The sequence below is a fragment of the Oncorhynchus tshawytscha genome, linkage group LG31 (assembly GCF_018296145.1).
Source record: "Oncorhynchus tshawytscha isolate Ot180627B linkage group LG31, Otsh_v2.0, whole genome shotgun sequence".
In the NCBI taxonomy this organism is placed as follows: Eukaryota; Metazoa; Chordata; class Actinopteri; order Salmoniformes; family Salmonidae; genus Oncorhynchus; species Oncorhynchus tshawytscha.
In genome coordinates this window covers 9,265,306-9,284,777 of record NC_056459.1, presented here as the reverse complement: position 1 = coordinate 9,284,777, position 19,472 = coordinate 9,265,306, and the positions used below count along the sequence as shown (strand labels likewise).

Genomic DNA, 19,472 nt, shown 5'->3' with positions numbered 1-19,472 from the left:
CATTTCAATTAACAGGTGTGCCTTTTTAAAAGTTAATTTGTGGAATTTCTTTCCTTTTTAATGCGTTTGAGCCATTCAGGTGTGTTGTGACAAGGTATGGATGGTATACAGAAAATAACCCTATTTGGTAAAATACCAAGTCCATATTATGGCAAGAACAGCTCAAATATGCAAAGAAAAACAATGACAGATTTTTACCTTGTCAGCTCAGGGATTCAATCCAGCAACCTTTCGGTTACTGGCCTAACGCTTTAACCACTAGGCTACCTGACTCTAATGAGGACCGCCACAGGAAAGGAAGACACAGAGTTACCAATGCTGCAGAGGATAAATTCACTAGAGTTAACTGCACCTCAGATTGCAGCCCAAATAAATGCTTCACAGAGTTCAAGTAACAGACGCATCTCAACATCAACTGTTCAGAGGAGACCGTGAATCAGGCCTTCATGGTCGTTTTTTTTAAAAAGAAACCACTGCTAAAGGACACCAATAAGAAGAGACTTGCTTGAGCCAAGAAACACGAGCAATGTACATGAGACCGGTGGAAATCTGTCTTTGGTCTGATGAGTCCAAATTGGACATTTTTGGTTGCAACCGTTGTGTCTTTGTGAGATGCAGAGTAGGTGAACAGATGATCTCTGCATGTGTGGTTCCCACCGTGAAGCATGGAGGAAGAGGTGTGATGATGCTTTTCTGGTGACACTGTCTGTGATTTATTTAGAATTCAAGGAACACTTAACCACACTTAAACCATCCCATCTGGTTTGGGCTTAGTGGGACTATCATTTGTTTTTCAACAGGATACGAATAGGCCTATGCATAGCCTATAGTTAGCTTTCTTTCATTGATCCCTAATATTTCAAACCGTTCTCTCGATATTCTATTGAGTCTGTCGACAAATTTCAATCTAACAAGGGACACCGTATAAAAGGGGATGGTTTAAAGTACATGTACTGAAAACCCCTTTGAATGAAAACCCCACAAGGTGTAACGTGCGTACTGGTGGCAGAGAAGTCAGGCGCTGGATAGCGAAAACTGATTTACAACGGTATCGTTTAATAAACATAAAAAACACCGTAAACAGAATAATCAATCAATGGGTCAAACAAAACCCGGTAATCCACCAGTATAACGTGCACAAGCACTACAAGAAAACAATTCCGAACACGGACATGGGGGGAAACAGAGGGTTAAATACACATGTAATTGATGGAATTGGAACCAGGTGTGAGGAAGACAAGACAAAACCCATGGAAAATGAAAGGTGGATGGCTAGAAAGAAGGTCGTGACTTCGACGCAGAACTCCGCCCGAACAAGGAGAGGGACCAACTTCGGCGGAAGTCGTGATACAAGGAAAACTTTTGGCTAGCAAGTAGGAGAGTTTTCAGCAGTTGAATTACATTTATTCAGCATGCGCAAGGGAACCACACCTGCAAAGCCTGTTAGGTAAGCCTGAATAGCCAACAACTACTGAGAAGTGCATAGGGAAGGCGTGTGTAGGAAAGGCGTGTGTAAGAAAGGCGTGTGTAGGAAAGGCGTGTGTAGGAAAGGCGTGTGTAAGAAAGGCGTGTGTAGGAAAGGCGTGTGTAAGAAAGGCGTGTGTAGGAAAGGCGTGTGTAGGAAAGGCGTGTGTAAGAAAGGCGTGTGTAGGAAAGGCGTGTGTAAGAAAGGCGTGTGTAGGAAAGGCGTGTGTAAGAAAGGCGTGTGTAGGAAGGTGTGTAAGAAAGGCGTGTGTAGGAAAGGCGTGTGTAGGAAAGGCGTGTGTAAGAAAGGCGTGTGTAAGAAAGGCGTGTGTAGGAACGGCGTGTGTAGGAAAGGCGTGTGTAAGAAAGGCGTGTGTAGGAAAGGCGTGTGCAGGAAAGGCGTGTGTAGGAAGGTGTGTGTAGGAAGGCGTGTGTAAGAAAGGCGTGTGTAGGAAAGGCGTGTGTAAGAAAGGCGTGTGTAGGAATGGCGTGTGTAAGAAAGGCGTGTGTAAGAAAGGCGTGTGTAAGAAAGGCGTGTGTAAGAAAGGCGTGTGTAGGAAAGGCGTGTGTAAGAAAGGCGTGTGTAAGAAAGGCGTGTGTAGGAAAGGCGTGTGTAGGAAAGGCGTGTGTAGGAAAGGCGTGTGTAGGAAAGGCGTGTGTAAGAAAGGCGTGTGTAGGAAAGGCGTGTGTAAGAAAGGCGTGTGTAAGAAAGGCGTGTGTAAGAAAGGCGTGTGTAGGAAAGGCGTGTGTAAGAAAGGCGTGTGTAAGAAAGGCGTGTGTAGGAAAGGCGTGTGTAGGAAAGGCGTGTGTAAGAAAGGCGTGTGTAAGAAAGGCGTGTGTAAGAAAGGCGTAATTTCCTAAATCGAAATCAGCCCCAAGGTGAAGATTAAGGGAATTAATAAATCACATTGTTTCAAGTGGACCATGTCCAGTGTTTTTTTACTTGGTCTGAACATACATTAAAATTGCTTTCTTTTATAAAAATCCAAATGGCTAATTTACATGGTTAATTTAGCTTAGAACCATACCTTGCGCTGTCAGATTCTGATGTTCCAAGCATGTTCATGTGACGTTTCTAAAACATGTTTAAGAACATCATTTTAGCCAAGTCTAATGTCCTGTGAAATGTTTTGTCAAGAATTTGATTATGATTATATACCTGGAGATGAATGACAGCCATATTTTGTGAAGGATTCAAAAGAAGAAATGGTTCAGGCTGAAACCACATGCCCATTTTTTAATCTCAGATCTTTGGCACCCTCATGAGGTCTATTGCGCACTGTGCAGTGCAGAAAGAGACGACAGCTTCTGTATATTTTATTGATGAGTAAGTGTAGAGCCGGGATTCAATCTGATCTCGGGTTACAGGCATTGAAGCTTTTAAAGGTAATTTCCGATAGAGCCGACATAGTGTTTATGGCGAATGGGATCTCCGCGAACGCAGGAACATTGACTTAAAAATCCGCAGAAGAAGGAAGTAAAATAATCAAATGTAAAAAAATATCTAATCAATGTCTAGAAAATGGTTCTAACAACCAATAATTATACAGTTCAAGACTGTACTGCAAGACTGTGTTGACAAGCAACATGAACACTCAGTCAGGTTATTTTGTTAGCAATCCAAAACAATAGACTGATCAAACACTGGGTAGTACTGAATTAATTTTCCTTTCAAGTATAAACGTGTTCAATAGGTTAAAGACTCGATTCAAGCCATAGCGCTGATATTATAGCGTGATTGACATTTAAAGGCAATGTTTCCGCATTCAAAGAGACTGCATTAACGTTAAACGCTGCATAAATCAGCTCAGTCAATTTCAACCTTATATCATTTCAAACACATATTTTGCGCTACGGATTGAATCGAGCCCTAGGATGCAGATCTGTATTCCCAAAACAAAATACACCACTATGAACACATTCAGTAGATCAAAGACATGACTTCCCAAAAAAATGTGTCAAATGAACCTGAAGCCATTTGCCTCCTCATTGTAGGCCTTTCTTTAACACAACTTTTTTTTAAATGTATTTATTTAACCTTTATTTAACTAGGCAAGTCAGTTAAGAACAAATTCTTTTTTTACAATGACGGCCTACCAAAAGGCAAAAGACCTTCTGCGGGGACGGGGGCTGGGATGAAATATAAAACATGTATAACTATATTAAATGTAAATATAGGACAAAACACACGTTACGACAAGAGAGACAACACAACACTACACAAGAGACAGAAGAGACCTAAGACAACAACATAACAAGGCAGCAACACAGCATGGTAGCAACACAACATGACAACAACATGGTAGCAACACAAAACATGGTACAAACATTATTGGGCACAGACAACAGCACAAAGGGCAAGAAGGTAGAGACAACAATACATCACGCAAAGCAGCCACAACTGTCAGTAAGAGTGTCCATGATTGAGTCTTTGAATGAAGAGATTGAGATGAAACTGTCCAGTTTGAGTGTTTGTTGCAGCTCGTTCCAGTCGCTAGCTGCAGCGAACTGAAAAGATGAGCGACCCAGGGATGTGTTAGGTTGGGGGACCTTTGGAAGTGTTCTGAACAAGGTTAAGGGTAGAGAAAGCTTGCTGGACACTAAGAAAGCTTTGTTATAGAGCATTTAACACAAAATCCAGGGAGTGGCCAGCTGAGAATAAGACTGTATCATCTGCATATAAATGGATGAGAGAGCTTCCTACTGCCTGAGCTATGTTGTTGATAGCCCCCAGACTCTGTATCCTTGTGGTTTTTGGCAGGCTGGGGGTTCAAGCCTCGGTCAAATCATAACAAAGCTTCTAAAAATGGGACCTGACACGCCTCTGCTTGGCACTCAGCATTAAGGAGATCAAATCAAATCAAACTTTATTTGTCACATGCGCCAAATACAACAAGTGTAGACCTTACAGTGAAATGCTTACGTACAAGCCCTTAACAAACAGTGCAGTTCGAGAAAGTTAAGAAAATGTTTACCAAATAAACTAAAGTAAAAAATAATAAAAAGTAACACAATAAAATAACAATAACGAGGCTATATACAGGGGGCACCAGTACTGACTCAATATGCGGGGGTACAAGTTAGTCGATGTAATTTGTACATGGAGGTAGGGTTGAATGGGGGCCTGTTCGACCAGCCTTTTCCTGTAGTCCCCGATCAGCTCCTTTGTCTTGCTCACATTGAGGGAGAGGTTGTTGTCCTGGCACCACACTGCCAGGTCTCTAACCTCCTCCTGATAGGCTGTCTCGTCATTGTCGGTGATCAGGCCTACCACTGTTGTGTCGTCAGCAAACGTAATGATAGTGTTGGAGTGGTGTTTGGCCATGCAGTCGTAGGTGAACAGGGAGTACAGGAGTGGACTAAGTACACACCCCTGAGGGGCCCCAGTGTTGAGGAACAGCGTGGCAGACGTGTTGTTGCCTACCCTTACCACCTGGGGGCGGATCCAGTTGCAGAGGGAGGTGTTTAGTCCCAGGGTCCTTAGCTTAGTGATGAGCTTCGTAGGCACTATGGTGTTGAACGCTGAGCTGAAGTTAATGAAAGGCATTCTCACATTGGTGTTCCTTTTGTCCAGGTGGGAAAGAGCAGTGTGGAGTGTGATAGAGATTGCATCATCTGTGGCTTTGTTTGGGCGGTATGCAAATTGGAGTGGGTCTAGGGTATCAGGGAGGATGCTGTTGACGTGACCTATGACCAGCCTTTCAAAGCACTTCATGGATACCGACATGAGTGCTACGGGGCGGTAATCATTTAGGCAGGTTACCATTGCTTCCTTGGGCACAGGGAATATGGTGGTCTGCTTGAAACATGTAGGTATCACAGACTCGTTCAGGGAGAGGTTGAAAATGTCAGTGAAGACACTTGCCAGTTGATCCATGCATGCTTTGAGTACACATCCTGGTAATCCGTCGGGCCCCGCGGCTTTGTGAATGTTGACCGGTTTAAAGGTCTTGCTCACAACGGCTACCTAGAGCGTTATTACACAGTCGTCCAGAACAGCTGGTGCTCTCATGCATGCTTCAGTGTTGCTTGCCTTGAAGTGAGCATAAAAGGCATTTAGCTCATCTGGTAGGATCGCGTCACTGGGCAGCTCACGTCTAGGTTTCCCTTTTTAGTCCGTAATAGTTTTCAAGCCCTGCCACATCCAACGAGCATCAGAGTTGGTGTAGTAGGATTCAATCTTAATTGTATTGCTGATTTGCTTGTTTGATGGTTCGTCTGAGGCCATAGCGGGATTTCTTATAAGCATACGGATTACTGTCCAACTTCTTGAAAGCGGCAGCTCTAGCCTTTAGCTCGATGCAGATGTTGCCTGTAATCCATGGCTTCTGGTTGGGATATGTACGTACGGTCACTGTGGGGATGACGTCGTCGATGCACTTATCGATGAAGCCGATGACTGAGGTGGTATACTCCTCAATGCCATTGTATGAATCCAGGAACATATTCCATTCTGTGCTAGCAAAACAGTCCTGTAGTGTAGCATCCGCATCATCTGACCACTTCCGTATTGAATTGTGATTGGGATTGCGCGTCCTGTCCAGGGGTGTACTTGGAGGACTACATCAAGCTGCCTCTCACTACAGGGGCCTTCTGACTCAGACAAGGCTTACTTGTTCAAGGTTCTTACTTTCCCCTGCTTCCTAATATTTACAATACTCAGCTAACACAAGATCTTTTACACAACAAATAGCTCCAATGCTTAACCAAAGGTGATTTTTATTAAGTAAATGTTTACATCACATCAGTAAACTTACTAAACCTCCACATAAAGCTTTGTTTGGGCATAGCCTGTCCTGCTTGTGGTTAACAATTTATCGTCACCGAGGTATGTTTATTTGCTCCAAATAAAGTATTTTCGTAGGGGGGGGCGCTGAATGTCCATACTCTGTGGTGCGGTTTCCATACTCTGTAGTAAATGTGCACCACTAGCACATTCAAAATACTTTTGTCCACCTCAGGGGAAAAAATGACAATCTGTTATTAAAATAAGATGAGCGGATTCTCTTTTACTGCTGTCCTTCGCTCAACTCAAAAGGAGCTTCATGAAAGCCGTTTCTGTCAGGCCTGACGCAGAGTGCAACCTGGCACTGTTTGCACTTCAATGGAGTTTCCATAGTGACTCCGTTCTTCCTGCATTGTAGGCACCTCTTTATTACCTTTTTTACAACACCCTTTTTCTTGACAGCGATAGGCGTTTTGACAGGGACAGGTACGTGTGTAGTTCTCATCCTCAATTGTGCATTTCTCACCTCTAATAGCTCAACAGACACCCCACAAATCTGGTTGGTAAGCTCTTCTATGAATGCTTGGTGGGTCATGGGTGCAGTCCCATCCTTCGTGCACAGCCCATTGAGAAAATATTTTCCCTCCTGTAATACCATCATATTTCTAAACTTCAGCTGACCTCGGAGGATGACCATTCCAATGAAATGATAAAACTTGGTTGTACCAACGCTTTTCCTCTTTTCTCCCTTTCCGTGTTATGTTGTTTGTCTGAATCAGCTTGTTTGTTTGTGTGGAGGCAGAGGTTTCTGACAGTGTTCACATTGAATAAGCCCAGAGGAGTGCTGTCAGGTGAGGGGATCTTCTGGTTAAACTCCTGGCTGCTTGGCTGGCAGAAATGTCAAATCGTCAGGAGCCTCATCAGGGTTTTTCTCAGTTTTCCACGGCTGTTTTGACAGGCTTGTTTTGTCTGTTGAAGTACACTAAGGGGTCAAAAAGTTTTAGAACGCCTGCTCATTCAAGGGTTTTACTTTATTTTTCAAATAATAATAGTGAAGACATCACAACTATGAAATAATACATATGGAATCATATAGTAACCAAAAAAAGTGTTAAACAAATCAAAATATATTTTATACTTGAGATTCTTCAAATAGCCACCCTTTGCCTTGATGACAACTTTGCACACTCTTGGCCTTCATGGTCGATTGCTGCAACAACCAAAATCTACTAAAAGACACCAATAACAAGAACTGACTTGCTTCGGTCAAGAAAGATGAGCAATGAATATTATACCGGTGGAAATTTGTCCTTTGGTCGTGAGTCCAACTTGGACATTTTGGTTCCAACCGCTGTGTCTTTGAGGGACGCGGTGTGGGTGAACGAATTATGGTATTTCCCACCGTAAAGCATGGAGGAGGTGGTGTTATGGTGTGAGGGATCATTGCTGGTGACACTGTCTGTGATTTATTTAGAATTCAAGGCACACTTAACCAGCATGGCTACCACAGCATTCTGCAGCCATACGCCATCCCATCTGGTTTAGACTTAAACCTCCAGGCTGTGTAAGGGCTATTTTACCATGAAAAAATGTGATATTTGAGACAAAGTGATCTTTTGGGCTGTTTATTTTTTTGAACAAAAACAGCTCTTTTTCTGAACATAACGAGAGGAGGGTTGGTGACCATGGGCCTAGCTCATCTAGGCCTATATCTCAATGTAATTCTCCATTTCATCTTCCCTATCCTCCTCCATATCAATTCCTCCACTGCGGAGTTGTTGCTTGTGGTACATGAAGACCAAGGCTCGTAGGTTGTTAGAGGTTGACCGCCTATGGCTGGACAACACAAGCTTGTAGATACTGTTGCTTCACTCAGCATCAGCTGAGTTTGAGACTGCATCTTTGTAGCGTTGGGCCAGGGTGCTCAGCACAGGAAGTCTCTCTTGAAGTCCATCCCAGAAGATATCCAAATCCACCACCCCACTCACTGTGGCTCTAAGTGCTGCTGGTCCTGCATTGGTCAAGTAGGCATCCAGTTCATCTCTCGGTACCTTACTGAAGCCTGGAATAGCCTTGTAGCTGGACACTCGGTCATCCATAAACGCAATGTGAAGTGGATCAAACACCATAACTTCTTGGAGGAACTCCAGGGCAGGCTGACCATCTGACATGTACTGTAAGTTTTTCCTCTGCATTGCTGTATGCCTCTTCAACAGTGCTCAAGATTTTTGTTTTCACAGCAAAGGGCAAGTCGTCAACTGTGTCAAAGTAGTGTGAACAAGCCTCATACTGTAGTTCTTTGCTGGCTGCAATGTTCATCTGCAAGATCTTTGCTGTCACCGGCTTCTGCTCTGGAAGATGTCGAGAGGATGACTTTATACTTTTCACTGTGTTCAGCTGAATCTGCAGCGACTGAACCAGCTCTTGGTCTTGTAGCATCTCATAGAGTTTCTCTACAGGTTGTGGTGCACTTCGGCCACACACCTGTGAATGACAAGGAATAAAAAAGAGGAACAGAAGAAATATTGCCTATCCTCACTGTGAAATGTCATCACGATTTACAAAAAATGTCAGACACTTTTTTCTGCAGAATTACAATGATGTAAATGACAATGACTTTAAGCAATTGTAGAAGGCATGTAGATTTAAATCATACCTGTATTTCCATCTCGATGAACCCTTGTAGAGGCCAAACTGCTCTGAGTGTTACTGCACTGCTTAGAACGTACTTTGTGTGCCCCTACCTGGTAAAACGTCTGCGAAAAACGTAGCATGAATGCGTTCAGCTGATCAAAAGGTTTAAAATGTGCCAGGTTCTTGATAATTATTTATGCGATTTTGAGACTTAATAATCCAAAGTGATTTACATCAGTGAGTGCATACAATTTCACATGGCTGTAAATACGGAACACTATGATTAGTATGTCAAATGCAATTTAAAATCCATTCCGTCTATCCTCATACCAGACAAATGCATACTTAGAAGTATTTTCAAATGTATTTCCAATACACTGCAATGCTATGTAGCTGAAGAGAGGTAACACTGTCTAGGATGAGAGTGTCGATCAGTTTCTGAAGGTCTGTGTTCACTGGCATTTACTCTCACGTCTGCATCAAATCAACCTCCGCCATTAATATTCTAGTTTATTGTATTACAAATATAGCAGTACACAGTCCTCCAGAAATCTGTTGTCAATGACATATTCCTGCGTATTGGATCCTCTGTACATATAAAAACGGCAAAAAAAGAGAATTTGACATTTTCCATTGCAACTAAATTGTACTGGAAAAAAAAGTATAATTAAAGTCATATCTTTTTTTGTTGCCATGCACTTATGGTATATATATTTAGCTAGTTAATTGAACCATGTGCAGTACATCTAAAGGAGACAATTAGAAAATCATGGTTCAACAAGACAGCCATCAAAATGGTAGATATGTATGTCACAGGACTTCACAGCTTTGATTGGATACATAAAATATATGACAAAGGGTGATGTAATTATCTGATTTAGATTAGATTAGATTAGAATAGTTTAATCAAGAGTGAAGTATGGTTATAGGTCAAATGCGAAGATCCTTCTTTAATGAAGGAGGTATTGGGTGTTATTCATATACCATTCTCACACTCAAAATCAACATATTATACTGAACAGAAATATAAAAGCAACATATGAAAAGTGTTGGTCCCATGTTTCATCAGCTGAAATAAAAGATCCCAGAAATGTCCAATAAACACAAAAAGCATATTGCTTTCAAATGTTGTGCACCAATTTGTTTACATCCCTGTTAGTGAGCATTTCTCCTTGGCCAAGATAATCCACCCACCTGACAGCTGTGGCATATCAAGAAGCTGATTAAACAGCATGATCATTACACAAGTGCACCTTGTGTTGGGGACATAACAGGCCACTCTAAAATGTGCAGTTTTGTCACATGACACAATGCCTCCGATGTCTCAAGTTATGAGGGAGAGAGCAGTTGGCATGCTGACTGCAGGACTGGCCACCAGAGCTGTTGCTTTCTCTACCATAAGCCGCCTCCAATGTCATTTAGAGAATTTGGCCGTACGTCCAACCGGCCTCACAACAGCAGACCACGTGTAACCATGCCAGCCCAGGAAATCCACATCTGGCTTCTTCACTTGCGGAATTGTTTGAGTTCAGACACCCGGATAGCTGAAGAAATTGTGGGATTGCACATCAGAAGAATTTCTGCACAAACTGTAAGAAAAAGTTGCAGGGAAGCCCATCTGCGTGCTCGTCGTACTCACCAGGTTGACCTGAGGGAAAATGCTCGCCTTCAATGGCTACTGGCACGCTGAAGGAGTGTGCTCTTAAAGGATTAATCCCGCGTCACATGGGTTGGCGGTTTGCTGATGTCAATGTTGTGAACAGAGTGCCGTTCTTCCCCTGAGCGAGGCAGTTAACCCACTGTTCTCCGGGCATCGAAGACGTAGTTGTCGTTTAAGGCAGCCCCCCGCACCTCTCTGATTCAAATGCCTGGGTGTTTGGTGGAGAGAGTGCCTGGACGTCGGCGGTCAGCTGTGTCACCAGATTGTTCAAATTCATTTGTGGGTTGTTTTTGTGCGACTTCGAAGAGGGCATGTGGAGTTTTAAACTTTGAAAATGTAATTTGTGAGATGCTGTGTATTTCTGTAATACAGACTTGCAAGCTAACGTTAACTTTAGTAATTCTTGCTATGTGAAGCACTGTTCGAATTTTACTAGAAGTGACGTTACTAGCTAGCTTGATATGTTTTACGTCCTGACAATTGTTTGTTTGTATTCCTGCTACTAATTTTAGAATCAAATGTACTGGATGAGGCCCAGTTGGATGTGCCACTGCTGCCAGTCATCCTTGATTCCAGGATGCTGCTATTATCCTTGAGGATGTGCCAGATGTACCGACTATGTCATTGCATTGGTCACTGATGTTAAATGTTTGCTCTGTTGTTGTAGGGCTGGGAGGAGGACCTGCTGCCTGAGGAGAGGGAGGTTCCTCTGCTAAAGTGAGTTCCTCTAAATGTCTGTGTAGTCTGGGCTTGCCAGATGCTGAAGGATAGTGGTCACATGCTGTTATCCCCATTGACCCTAATGGTTGAGATGCTCCATTCCCTCCCTCCCACAGCCTCTACCTTACCACCAAGAGAGTGGAGGACATCGCCCTGAGGCTCGTCTCCCTGCGCCAGGCCTTCACTGTGAGTGGACTTCCTTTTTCCTTTTCTCTCTGTGTCTTCTTGTTCTGTCTGTCTCCAAGAGGAAGATGGGTGTCTCACTAACTCTTCCCTCTTCTCTAGACCCTGCTTGGTTCCACCCTGAGCAGGAACCATCTGTTTGTGGCAGGAAAGGTCCTAATGGGCGCACTGGTTCAAGCCCACCACATGGTAGCTCACTAACTCATTATTCATTCAAGGGAAAGAGAGCGTCCTCGATGGGAAATGTGTTCTGTTCACTAACGTCAATGCTCTTTGCTTTGTGATAGGACGAGGCCGAATTCATCCGTGCCTATAACGACTTTGTGGACTACCTGAGTGACCCCTCCAAGCAGATTGACATTGAGAGGGAGCTGGCTGAGGCAAAGGTGAGTTCATTAACTCTTTCAAGTCTCACTTTGAGTTCTTCCACATGCATGTCTTTTATACATCACAGTAGCTGATCTGTTTGAAATCATTCCTATTTTCTCCAAACGTGTTTTCTTGTCCTAGATCCATCATGTTAACCTGATAGATGTCCTTTTTGAACTGGTGCTATTTGGGATGATGACAGCTCAGAAGTCCCTGATGGTGGTAAGTAGCATCTCACTGGTACATGTTTCGATGTCTCTCTATTTGTAATTTCACTTAAACTTCTCTCCTCTGTTTCCATTAGCACCCTGGTGGGTTCATGGAGCGTCTGTACGCTCTCCTGTACTCCTTCCTGCCCGTAGCTGCCAGCATTGAGCCAAAGGCCGAGAGATACCTGCTGCTGCTCAATGTAAGATTCAAGAGTTTACTTCCCTATTCCTAGTTTACTTCCTCTTTACTTTTTCATGAATAACAGGATGCCATTTTACAAGGAGTAACTCTCATTGTCTCTCTGCTCTTGATAAGCTAGTAACTTAGAGCCATTATCTATGTGTTGTGTGGTGTTCTCTTCAGGGCGGGCTGATGGCTCTGCTAGATGACATGTTTGGGCAGCAGCTGGCCTGGTACTTTAACCCAGTGTCTCTGGTCACTGAGCTCTCCAGCCTCCTGGAGTACCACCTGGAGAACCTCATGGCCAGCATGTAGTCCTACTGCAGAGATCTGAAAGGCCACATTTCTCTCTCTTTCTCTCAGGAATTGAGGACTTGAAGTGCTTCACTGAACCCTGATTAGTTAACACCCATTGAATTAATGTATTCTCTTGTTTTCTCTCCCCACAGGATTCTTGCGACACTTTGCCACCACACAGGGGTCTAGACACAAATGCACTACATTACTTTGCACTGAATTTTACATTTTTAAATAAAATAACTAGTAGTTCAAAAGCATTTGTCTCTGTCTTTTCATTTACTTGATTATTTCATCACTATTTCCTATTCCTGGAGTTATGAGGCTAATATTACACTATTACATGAACAATTATGCATTATTCTTTTCATATGGAAATGAAAAACAAAGTTTAGGTGATTGACAGGTACTACAGTCCCACACTTTATGGCTTTGAGTTGTGATGTGTGATTCTGTACTATTTCAAAATATGTAGGCCTACATACACTGCGTTTACAAAACATTAAGAACACCTTCCTAATATTGAGTTGCACCCCCTGTTGCTCAGAACAGACTCAATTTGCTGGGACATGAACTCTACAAGGTGTCCACAGGGATGCTGGCCCATGTTCACTCCAATGATTCCCACAGTGGTGGACCATTCTTTATACACCTACTACCTTACACCGTTCAAAGGCACTTAAATATTTTGTCTTGCCCATTTACCCTCTGAATGGCACACATACACAATCCATGTCTCAATTGTGTCAATGCTTAAAAATCTTTCTTTAACCTGTCTCCTTCCCTTCATCTACACTGATTTGAAGTGGATTGAACAAGTGACATCAGTACGGGATCATAGCTTTCACCTGGATTTACCTGGTCAGTCTGTCATGGAAAGAGGGGGTATAGTATAAAGTCGACCACTAGAGGGCACAATTGCTTCAGTCTTGAATGTAACTTCTCACTATTGGTACTCTACATTAAGAGTCTGCCATTGTAGACTCTGGTATCTTGGGTATTTTTGTTTCAATTTGCCATATTTCCCATTAATGTCTGAGCCATTTAGCATCTTTCCAACTGAAAACAATGTTAGCATTCATGTGAGTGGGTGTAGTAGTGCATACTGACCACTAGTTGGATCATAGCGTGGTTAGTGGTGTTCATGCAGGAACCCAGAGGATAAAGGCATTCTCCATCACAGCAGAAGGCTTGTAATCCTTTTTCTAACTAGGCAAGTCAGTTAAGAACAAATCCTTACTTACAATGACGGCCTTCCCGGGAAAAAGTGGGTTAACTGTCACGTTCAGGGGCAGAATGAAAGATTTTTACCTTGTCAGCTCGGGATTGGATCCAGCATTTTTCAGTTACTGGCTCAACACTAACCACTAGGCTACCTGCCGCCCCAAATCCACGCCCCTGTCTTCATTTAAAAAGGTATCTGTGACCAACAGAGGCACATCTGTATTCACAGTCATGTGAAATCCATAGATTAGGGTCTAAAGACTGTATTTGAATTGACTGATTGCCTTATATGAACTTTAACTCAGTAATATCGTTGAAATTGTTGGATGTTGCGTTAATTTTTTTGTACAGTGTAGATGCATATTGCCAGATTATTGCTTTCAACTGCTGGTTGCAAAGGTATATCTTTTGGAACAAAGGTAGTGAAGTTTATTAAAATGATGTAGATTAGATGGGTTGCCACAGGCATACACAGGTCTTGACCACCATGTCTTCATGCTTCTTTAGGATCACGTTGTCGTTGTAGAAGTGTCTAGAGATGGGACTGAGCTTGGTGGGAGCGCAGCACGCTTTGGGAACCTCACCCGGCTTCAAAAGGTGAACCTGCCATGAAAAAGTTCAATCAGATTTATTCATACATACACTTTGACATAATCAATGATAATAATATCCTGTTTATAAAAGAGGTATGATTATTATGCAGATCCTACAGTGCTCTCCAACCTCAGTGGGCTTTGGCTTCGCCCCCCTTGTCTGAATGTGGTCATATGTTTTAACCCTGGTTGTCTGTGCTCCACAAGTCTTTATAGCCCACTGAGCCAAAGCCTAGACTTTCAGAAGTTCAACAACAACTTCCATGAAACAAGCTAAAACATTTCAATGGGCCATTGACCTAGCTAGTGACTTTAAAAAAACATTTGGTATTTTTGTTTTATATTATTCCAACAACATAGAATATAATTACAATGACAAATCAAATCAAATCTTATTTGTCACATACACATTTAGGAAGGAATTTTATAGGATTCTAATGATAACCATAGAGTTCCAAACTCATTTCTATGGCAACACAGCTGTCCATTTTTAAATCAGCAATTTTCTAAAATATGTGTTGCCAAGAGACATCTAACCGATAGAACATCTCGGCGTTCTTTTGAACGTTTTCTGTTCGAAAACAAGAACCACTTCAATTTGCTGTTTAACAACAACAAACTTGACTGATTTTTGAGACCTGAGATTGAAACATCGACTGGAAAATGCCTGGGTGCTTTTCAAGATTGATGGAGGGAGTGCGAGGACGTCGGCAGCCTTCTGCGTCGACAGGTTGTTCAAATTCATTTGTGGGTTGTTTTTGTTGTCTTTTTCCGTTTTGCAGGGTTCGCGATCGTCGGGAGGTGGACAGCGACAGCGACTTCGAAGAGGGTACGTGGAGTTTTAAACTTCTTATTTTACCACATTCAGCATTGAAAATGTAATTTGTGAAATGTGTATTTCTGTAATATACAGACTTGCAAGCTAAAGCTAACTTTAATAAGTGTTGCTAAGCGAAGCACTGTTGGACTTTTACTAGTAGTGACGTTACTAGCTAGCTTGATATGTTTTACTTCCTGACAATTGTTTGTTTGTATTCCTGCTACTAATTTTAGAATCAAATGTACTGGATGAGGTCCAGTTGGATGTGCCACTGCTGCCAGTCATCCTTGATGTCCAGGATGCTGCTATCATCCTTGAGGATGTGCCAGATGTACCGACTATCCTTGAGGTACAATTTTCAGAACGTTTTTGGTATTATGTTTGAAAAGTATCCCAGATATTAATTCTAAAAATCTGTGTTGTCTGCTTTAGGAGGCCACTGGTAATTGGCAGTTGATACCGATTAGGTTCAGCCCCCTGTACTGTGGGCCTGTTGTGATCAGAGTAAGAGACCCCTCCCACACATCACTGTTACAATTCCTGTAATTAGCTGTTTCTAACCTGAATGTATTGTAATGTCACCCATCTCCTGTGCAGAACCATGCCGGTCCAGTGGCAAAAGCTTGGAGAACTTTCCAGTTCATCAGCCCCATTATCACCTATATGCGTGGGGGATCCCAGGTATGTGTCTTTGTAACTATCTAGTCCTAATCTACATTGCCAGAGTTATGTGATCATAGATGGACATATGTTACAGCGATGGCTGATGTTGTTTTGTTGATGTTGTTTCTCTCCACAGCAGGTGGTGGTGAGGAGGCACCATGTGAGTAGGGTTCGAGGCCTGGAGACTCAACTGGTGTGGGCCATCTCCAGGGAGACAGCCAGACTTAGTTCAGAGGGCATCCCCTACTGTGCCACCAAGGTTCAGTCCGTCACTTGGATCCTGGTAAGATGTAAATACTACCGAAATAGTACAAGATTAGGCTTTCTTCACTTATTCCATTTGGCCTTAACATATCGTCTCTCTCTGTCAGTATGTGGCTGGCAGGGTGACCCAGTATGCTTCTCACCTCCGCCATGAGACGTCTGTGGACATGACCCTTGGCTGCTACCAGGTAAATATACATTTGCTTATGTATATTGAACAGAAATTATTGGGTGTTTTTCCTTTAGATATGCTCTGTTTTCTAATAATGCGTGTATGTGGTAAACAGGTGTGTTGTGTGTGTTTTTGGAGCAGCAGACTGATGTCTCGGTGGTGTATGCCACTCTCCACATGGGGCCGGATGGGCTGCTCTCCTCCTCGGCGTGGTCGGAGGCTGCCTCCGTGTCTACGCCCACCAATCAGCAGTTCACTGAGCCAGAGCCTGAATGCCACAACTGCTATGAGGTCAGATGTTGCACACACACCTACAGTACACATACTATTGACTTGTAGCATTAAGATCCTTCCATTGACCCATTGTTTGTCATGTCATTGCATTGGTCACTGATGTTGAATGTTTGTTCTGTTGTTGTAGGGCTGGGAGGAGGACCTGCTGCCTGAGGAGAGGGAGGTTCCTCTGCTAAAGTGAGTTCCTCTAAATGTCTGTGTAGTCTGGGCTTGCCAGATGCTGAAGGATAGTGGTCACATGCTGTTATCCCCATTGACCCTAATGGTTGAGATGCTCCATTCCCTCCCTCCCACAGCCTCTACCTTACCACCAAGAGAGTGGAGGACATCGCCCTGAGGCTCGTCTCCCTGCGCCAGGCCTTCACTGTGAGTGGACTTCCTTTTTCCTTTTCTCTCTGTGTCTTCTTGTTCTGTCTGTCTCCAAGAGGAAGATGGGTGTCTCACTAACTCTTCCCTCTTCTCTAGACCCTGCTTGGTTCCACCCTGAGCAGGAACCATCTGTTTGTGGCAGGAAAGGTCCTAATGGGCGCACTGGTTCAAGCCTACCACATGGTAGCTCACTAACTCATTATTCATTCAAGGGAAAGAGAGCGTCCCCGATGGGAAATGTGTTCTGTTCACTAACGTCAATGCTCTTTGCTTTGTGATAGGACGAGGCCGAATTCATCCGTGCCTATAACGACTTTGTGGACTACCTGAGTGACCCCTCCAAGCAGATTGACATTGAGAGGGAGCTGGCTGAGGCAAAGGTGAGTTCATTAACTCTTTCAAGTCTCACTTTGAGTTCTTCCACATGCATGTCTTTTATACATCACAGTAGCTGATCTGTTTGAAATCATTCCTATTTTCTCCAAACGTGTTTTCTTGTCCTAGATCCATCATGTTAACCTGATAGATGTCCTTTTTGAACTGGTGCTATTTGGGATGATGACAGCTCAGAAGTCCCTGATGGTGGTAAGTAGCATCTCACTGGTACATGTTTCGATGTCTCTCTATTTGTAATTTCACTTAAACTTCTCTCCTCTGTTTCCATTAGCACCCTGGTGGGTTCATGGAGCGTCTGTACGCTCTCCTGTACTCCTTCCTGCCCGTAGCTGCCAGCATTGAGCCAAAGGCCGAGAGATACCTGCTGCTGCTCAATGTAAGATTCAAGAGTTTACTTCCCTATTCCTAGTTTACTTCCTCTTTACTTTTTCATGAATAACAGGATGCCATTTTACAAGGAGTAACTCTCATTGTCTCTCTGCTCTTGATAAGCTAGTAACTTAGAGCCATTATCTATGTGTTGTGTGGTGTTCTCTTCAGGGCGGGCTGATGGCTCTGCTAGATGACATGTTTGGGCAGCAGCTGGCCTGGTACTTTAACCCAGTGTCTCTGGTCACTGAGCTCTCCAACCTCCTGGAGTACCACCTGGAGAACCTCATGGCCAGCATGTAGTCCTACTGCAGAGATCTGAAAGGCCACATTTCTCTCTCTTTCTCTCAGGAATTGAGGACTTGAAGTGCTTCACTGAACCCTGATTAGTTAACACCCATTGAATTAATGTATTCTCTTGTTTTCTCTCCCCACAGGATTCTTGTGACACTTTGCCACCACACAGGGGTCTAGACACAAATGCACTACATTACTTTGCACTGAATTTTACATTTTTAAATAAAATAACTAGTAGTTCAAAAGCATTTGTCTCTGTCTTTTCATTTACTTGATTATTTCATCACTATTTCCTATTCCTGGAGTTATGAGGCTAATATTACACTATTACATGAACAATTATGCATTATTCTTTTCATATGGAAATGAAAAACAAAGTTTAGGTGATTGACAGGTACTACAGGCCCACACTTTATGGCTTTGAATTGTGATGTGTACAATTTAAAAATATGTAGGCCTACATACACTGAGTTTACAAAACATTAAGAACACCTTCCTAATATTGAGTTGCACCCCCTGTTGCTCAGAACAGACTCAATTTGCCGGGACATGAACTCTACAAGGTGTCCACAGGGATGCTGGCCCATGTTCACTCCAATGATTCCCACAGTGGTGGACCATTCTTTATACACCTACTACCTTAAATCGTTCCAAGGCACTTAAATTTGTGTTGCCCATTTACCCTCCGAATGGCACACATACACAATCCATGTATCAATTGTCTCAATGCTTAAAAATCTTTCTTTAACCTGTATGGAAAGAGCGGGTATAGTATAAAGTCGACCACTAGAGGGCACAATTCTTCTTGAATATTCAGTCTTGAATATAACTTCTCACTATCGGTACTCTACATTAAGAGTCTGCCATTGTAGACTCTGGTATCTTGGGTATTTCTGTTTCTATTTGCCATATTTCCCATTAATGTCTGAACCATTTAGTGTCTATCCAACTGAAAACAATGTTAGCATTCATGTGAGAGAGGGTGTAGTAGTGCATACTGACCTCTAGTTGGATCATAGCGTGGTTAGTGGTGTTGATGCAGGAACCCAGAGGGTTTTGTTATTCTCCATCACAGTAGAAGGCACAGTAGCCCGTAGGAGCCAGGACCCAATCCTAACGGAGAGAAATACTATAGAAATGGAATGACAAGATTAGATGAATGACTAGAACAGACTATATTTCAATCAGAAATACTTCATAAACATACACTAAAATGCACACAATGCCTTGCTTCCCTTAAAAATAATAATTGTGTGTTACAGCAAATAAGGTGACACAATGTTAGCTCTTGATACTACTATCTATTCAGTAGAATGAGTAGCTAAGTGAGACAAGCTCACCATCCAGCCTAGGTCACCAAAGCTTTCATATATTTCATGTCTCTTACAAGCCTGACGCCCACTGTTGACGTGGCTATGATCTGAAAGGGACCAAAATATATTATGAGGCAGGACAAGCTGTAAAGCACACTTTGGATGCATTGGATTTACAATAAAGACACAATTACTGCCATGATGAGCAGAACCATGCTAATGCCTACAAAGCATTACATGGGCTTGCTCCTACCT

At 42.9% G+C, this 19,472-nt stretch overlaps 3 protein-coding genes across 5 annotated transcripts in view; 2 read left to right on the top strand and 1 right to left on the bottom strand.

Moving 5' to 3' along the window:
- The first annotated feature begins 10,559 nt into the window (after positions 1-10,559).
- On the top strand, positions 10,560-12,700 carry LOC121841464. 3 transcript variants are annotated; one of them, XM_042309879.1, is made up of 8 exons: positions 10,564-10,763; positions 11,152-11,201; positions 11,321-11,390; positions 11,490-11,576; positions 11,675-11,773; positions 11,898-11,978; positions 12,061-12,165; positions 12,330-12,700. In XM_042309879.1, exons 1-8 carry the CDS (start codon positions 10,689-10,691, stop codon positions 12,459-12,461), a joined length of 699 nt encoding a protein of 232 aa, XP_042165813.1. In that variant the 5' UTR covers positions 10,564-10,688; the 3' UTR covers positions 12,462-12,700. The 3 variants fall into 3 exon arrangements, with proteins under 3 accessions (XP_042165814.1, XP_042165813.1, XP_042165812.1); XM_042309878.1 differs by having other exon boundaries at positions 10,564-10,820; XM_042309880.1 differs by lacking the exon at positions 11,490-11,576 and having other exon boundaries at positions 10,560-10,820.
- An 841-nt stretch (positions 12,701-13,541) lies between these two features.
- Positions 13,542-19,472, bottom strand: part of LOC112229769 (piggyBac transposable element-derived protein 4) — a 39,811-nt gene continuing 33,880 nt past the window's right edge. The window contains exon 3 of the mRNA XM_024395797.2: positions 13,542-14,270. Within this exon, the coding sequence (XP_024251565.1) occupies positions 14,258-14,270 (13 nt within the window). The 3' untranslated portion in view covers positions 13,542-14,257. The remainder of the gene's footprint in view (positions 14,271-19,472) is intronic.
- On the top strand, positions 14,727-18,068 carry LOC112229770. Its single transcript, XM_042310159.1, has 13 exons — positions 14,727-15,089; positions 15,314-15,429; positions 15,513-15,584; positions 15,678-15,761; positions 15,880-16,026; positions 16,115-16,195; positions 16,321-16,470; positions 16,601-16,650; positions 16,770-16,839; positions 17,124-17,222; positions 17,347-17,427; positions 17,510-17,614; positions 17,779-18,068. The coding sequence occupies exons 1-13, from the start codon at positions 14,924-14,926 to the stop codon at positions 17,908-17,910; spliced, it is 1,353 nt and encodes a 450-aa protein (XP_042166093.1). The 5' UTR covers positions 14,727-14,923; the 3' UTR covers positions 17,911-18,068.

Coding starts and splice junctions, on each gene's coding strand:
- LOC121841464 (XM_042309878.1), top strand. CDS start 10,689: ATGCCTGGGTGTTTGGTGGAGAGAGTGCCTGGACGTCGGCGGTCAGCT. Junction 11,774..11,897: donor GGGAGCTGGCTGAGGCAAAG/GTGAGTTCATTA, acceptor TTCTTGTCCTAG/ATCCATCATGTTAACCTGAT. Junction 12,166..12,329: donor GATACCTGCTGCTGCTCAAT/GTAAGATTCAAG, acceptor TGTTCTCTTCAG/GGCGGGCTGATGGCTCTGCT.
- LOC112229770 (XM_042310159.1), top strand. CDS start 14,924: ATGCCTGGGTGCTTTTCAAGATTGATGGAGGGAGTGCGAGGACGTCGG. Junction 16,196..16,320: donor TGACCCTTGGCTGCTACCAG/GTAAATATACAT, acceptor TTTTTGGAGCAG/CAGACTGATGTCTCGGTGGT. Junction 16,651..16,769: donor AGGGAGGTTCCTCTGCTAAA/GTGAGTTCCTCT, acceptor TCCCTCCCACAG/CCTCTACCTTACCACCAAGA.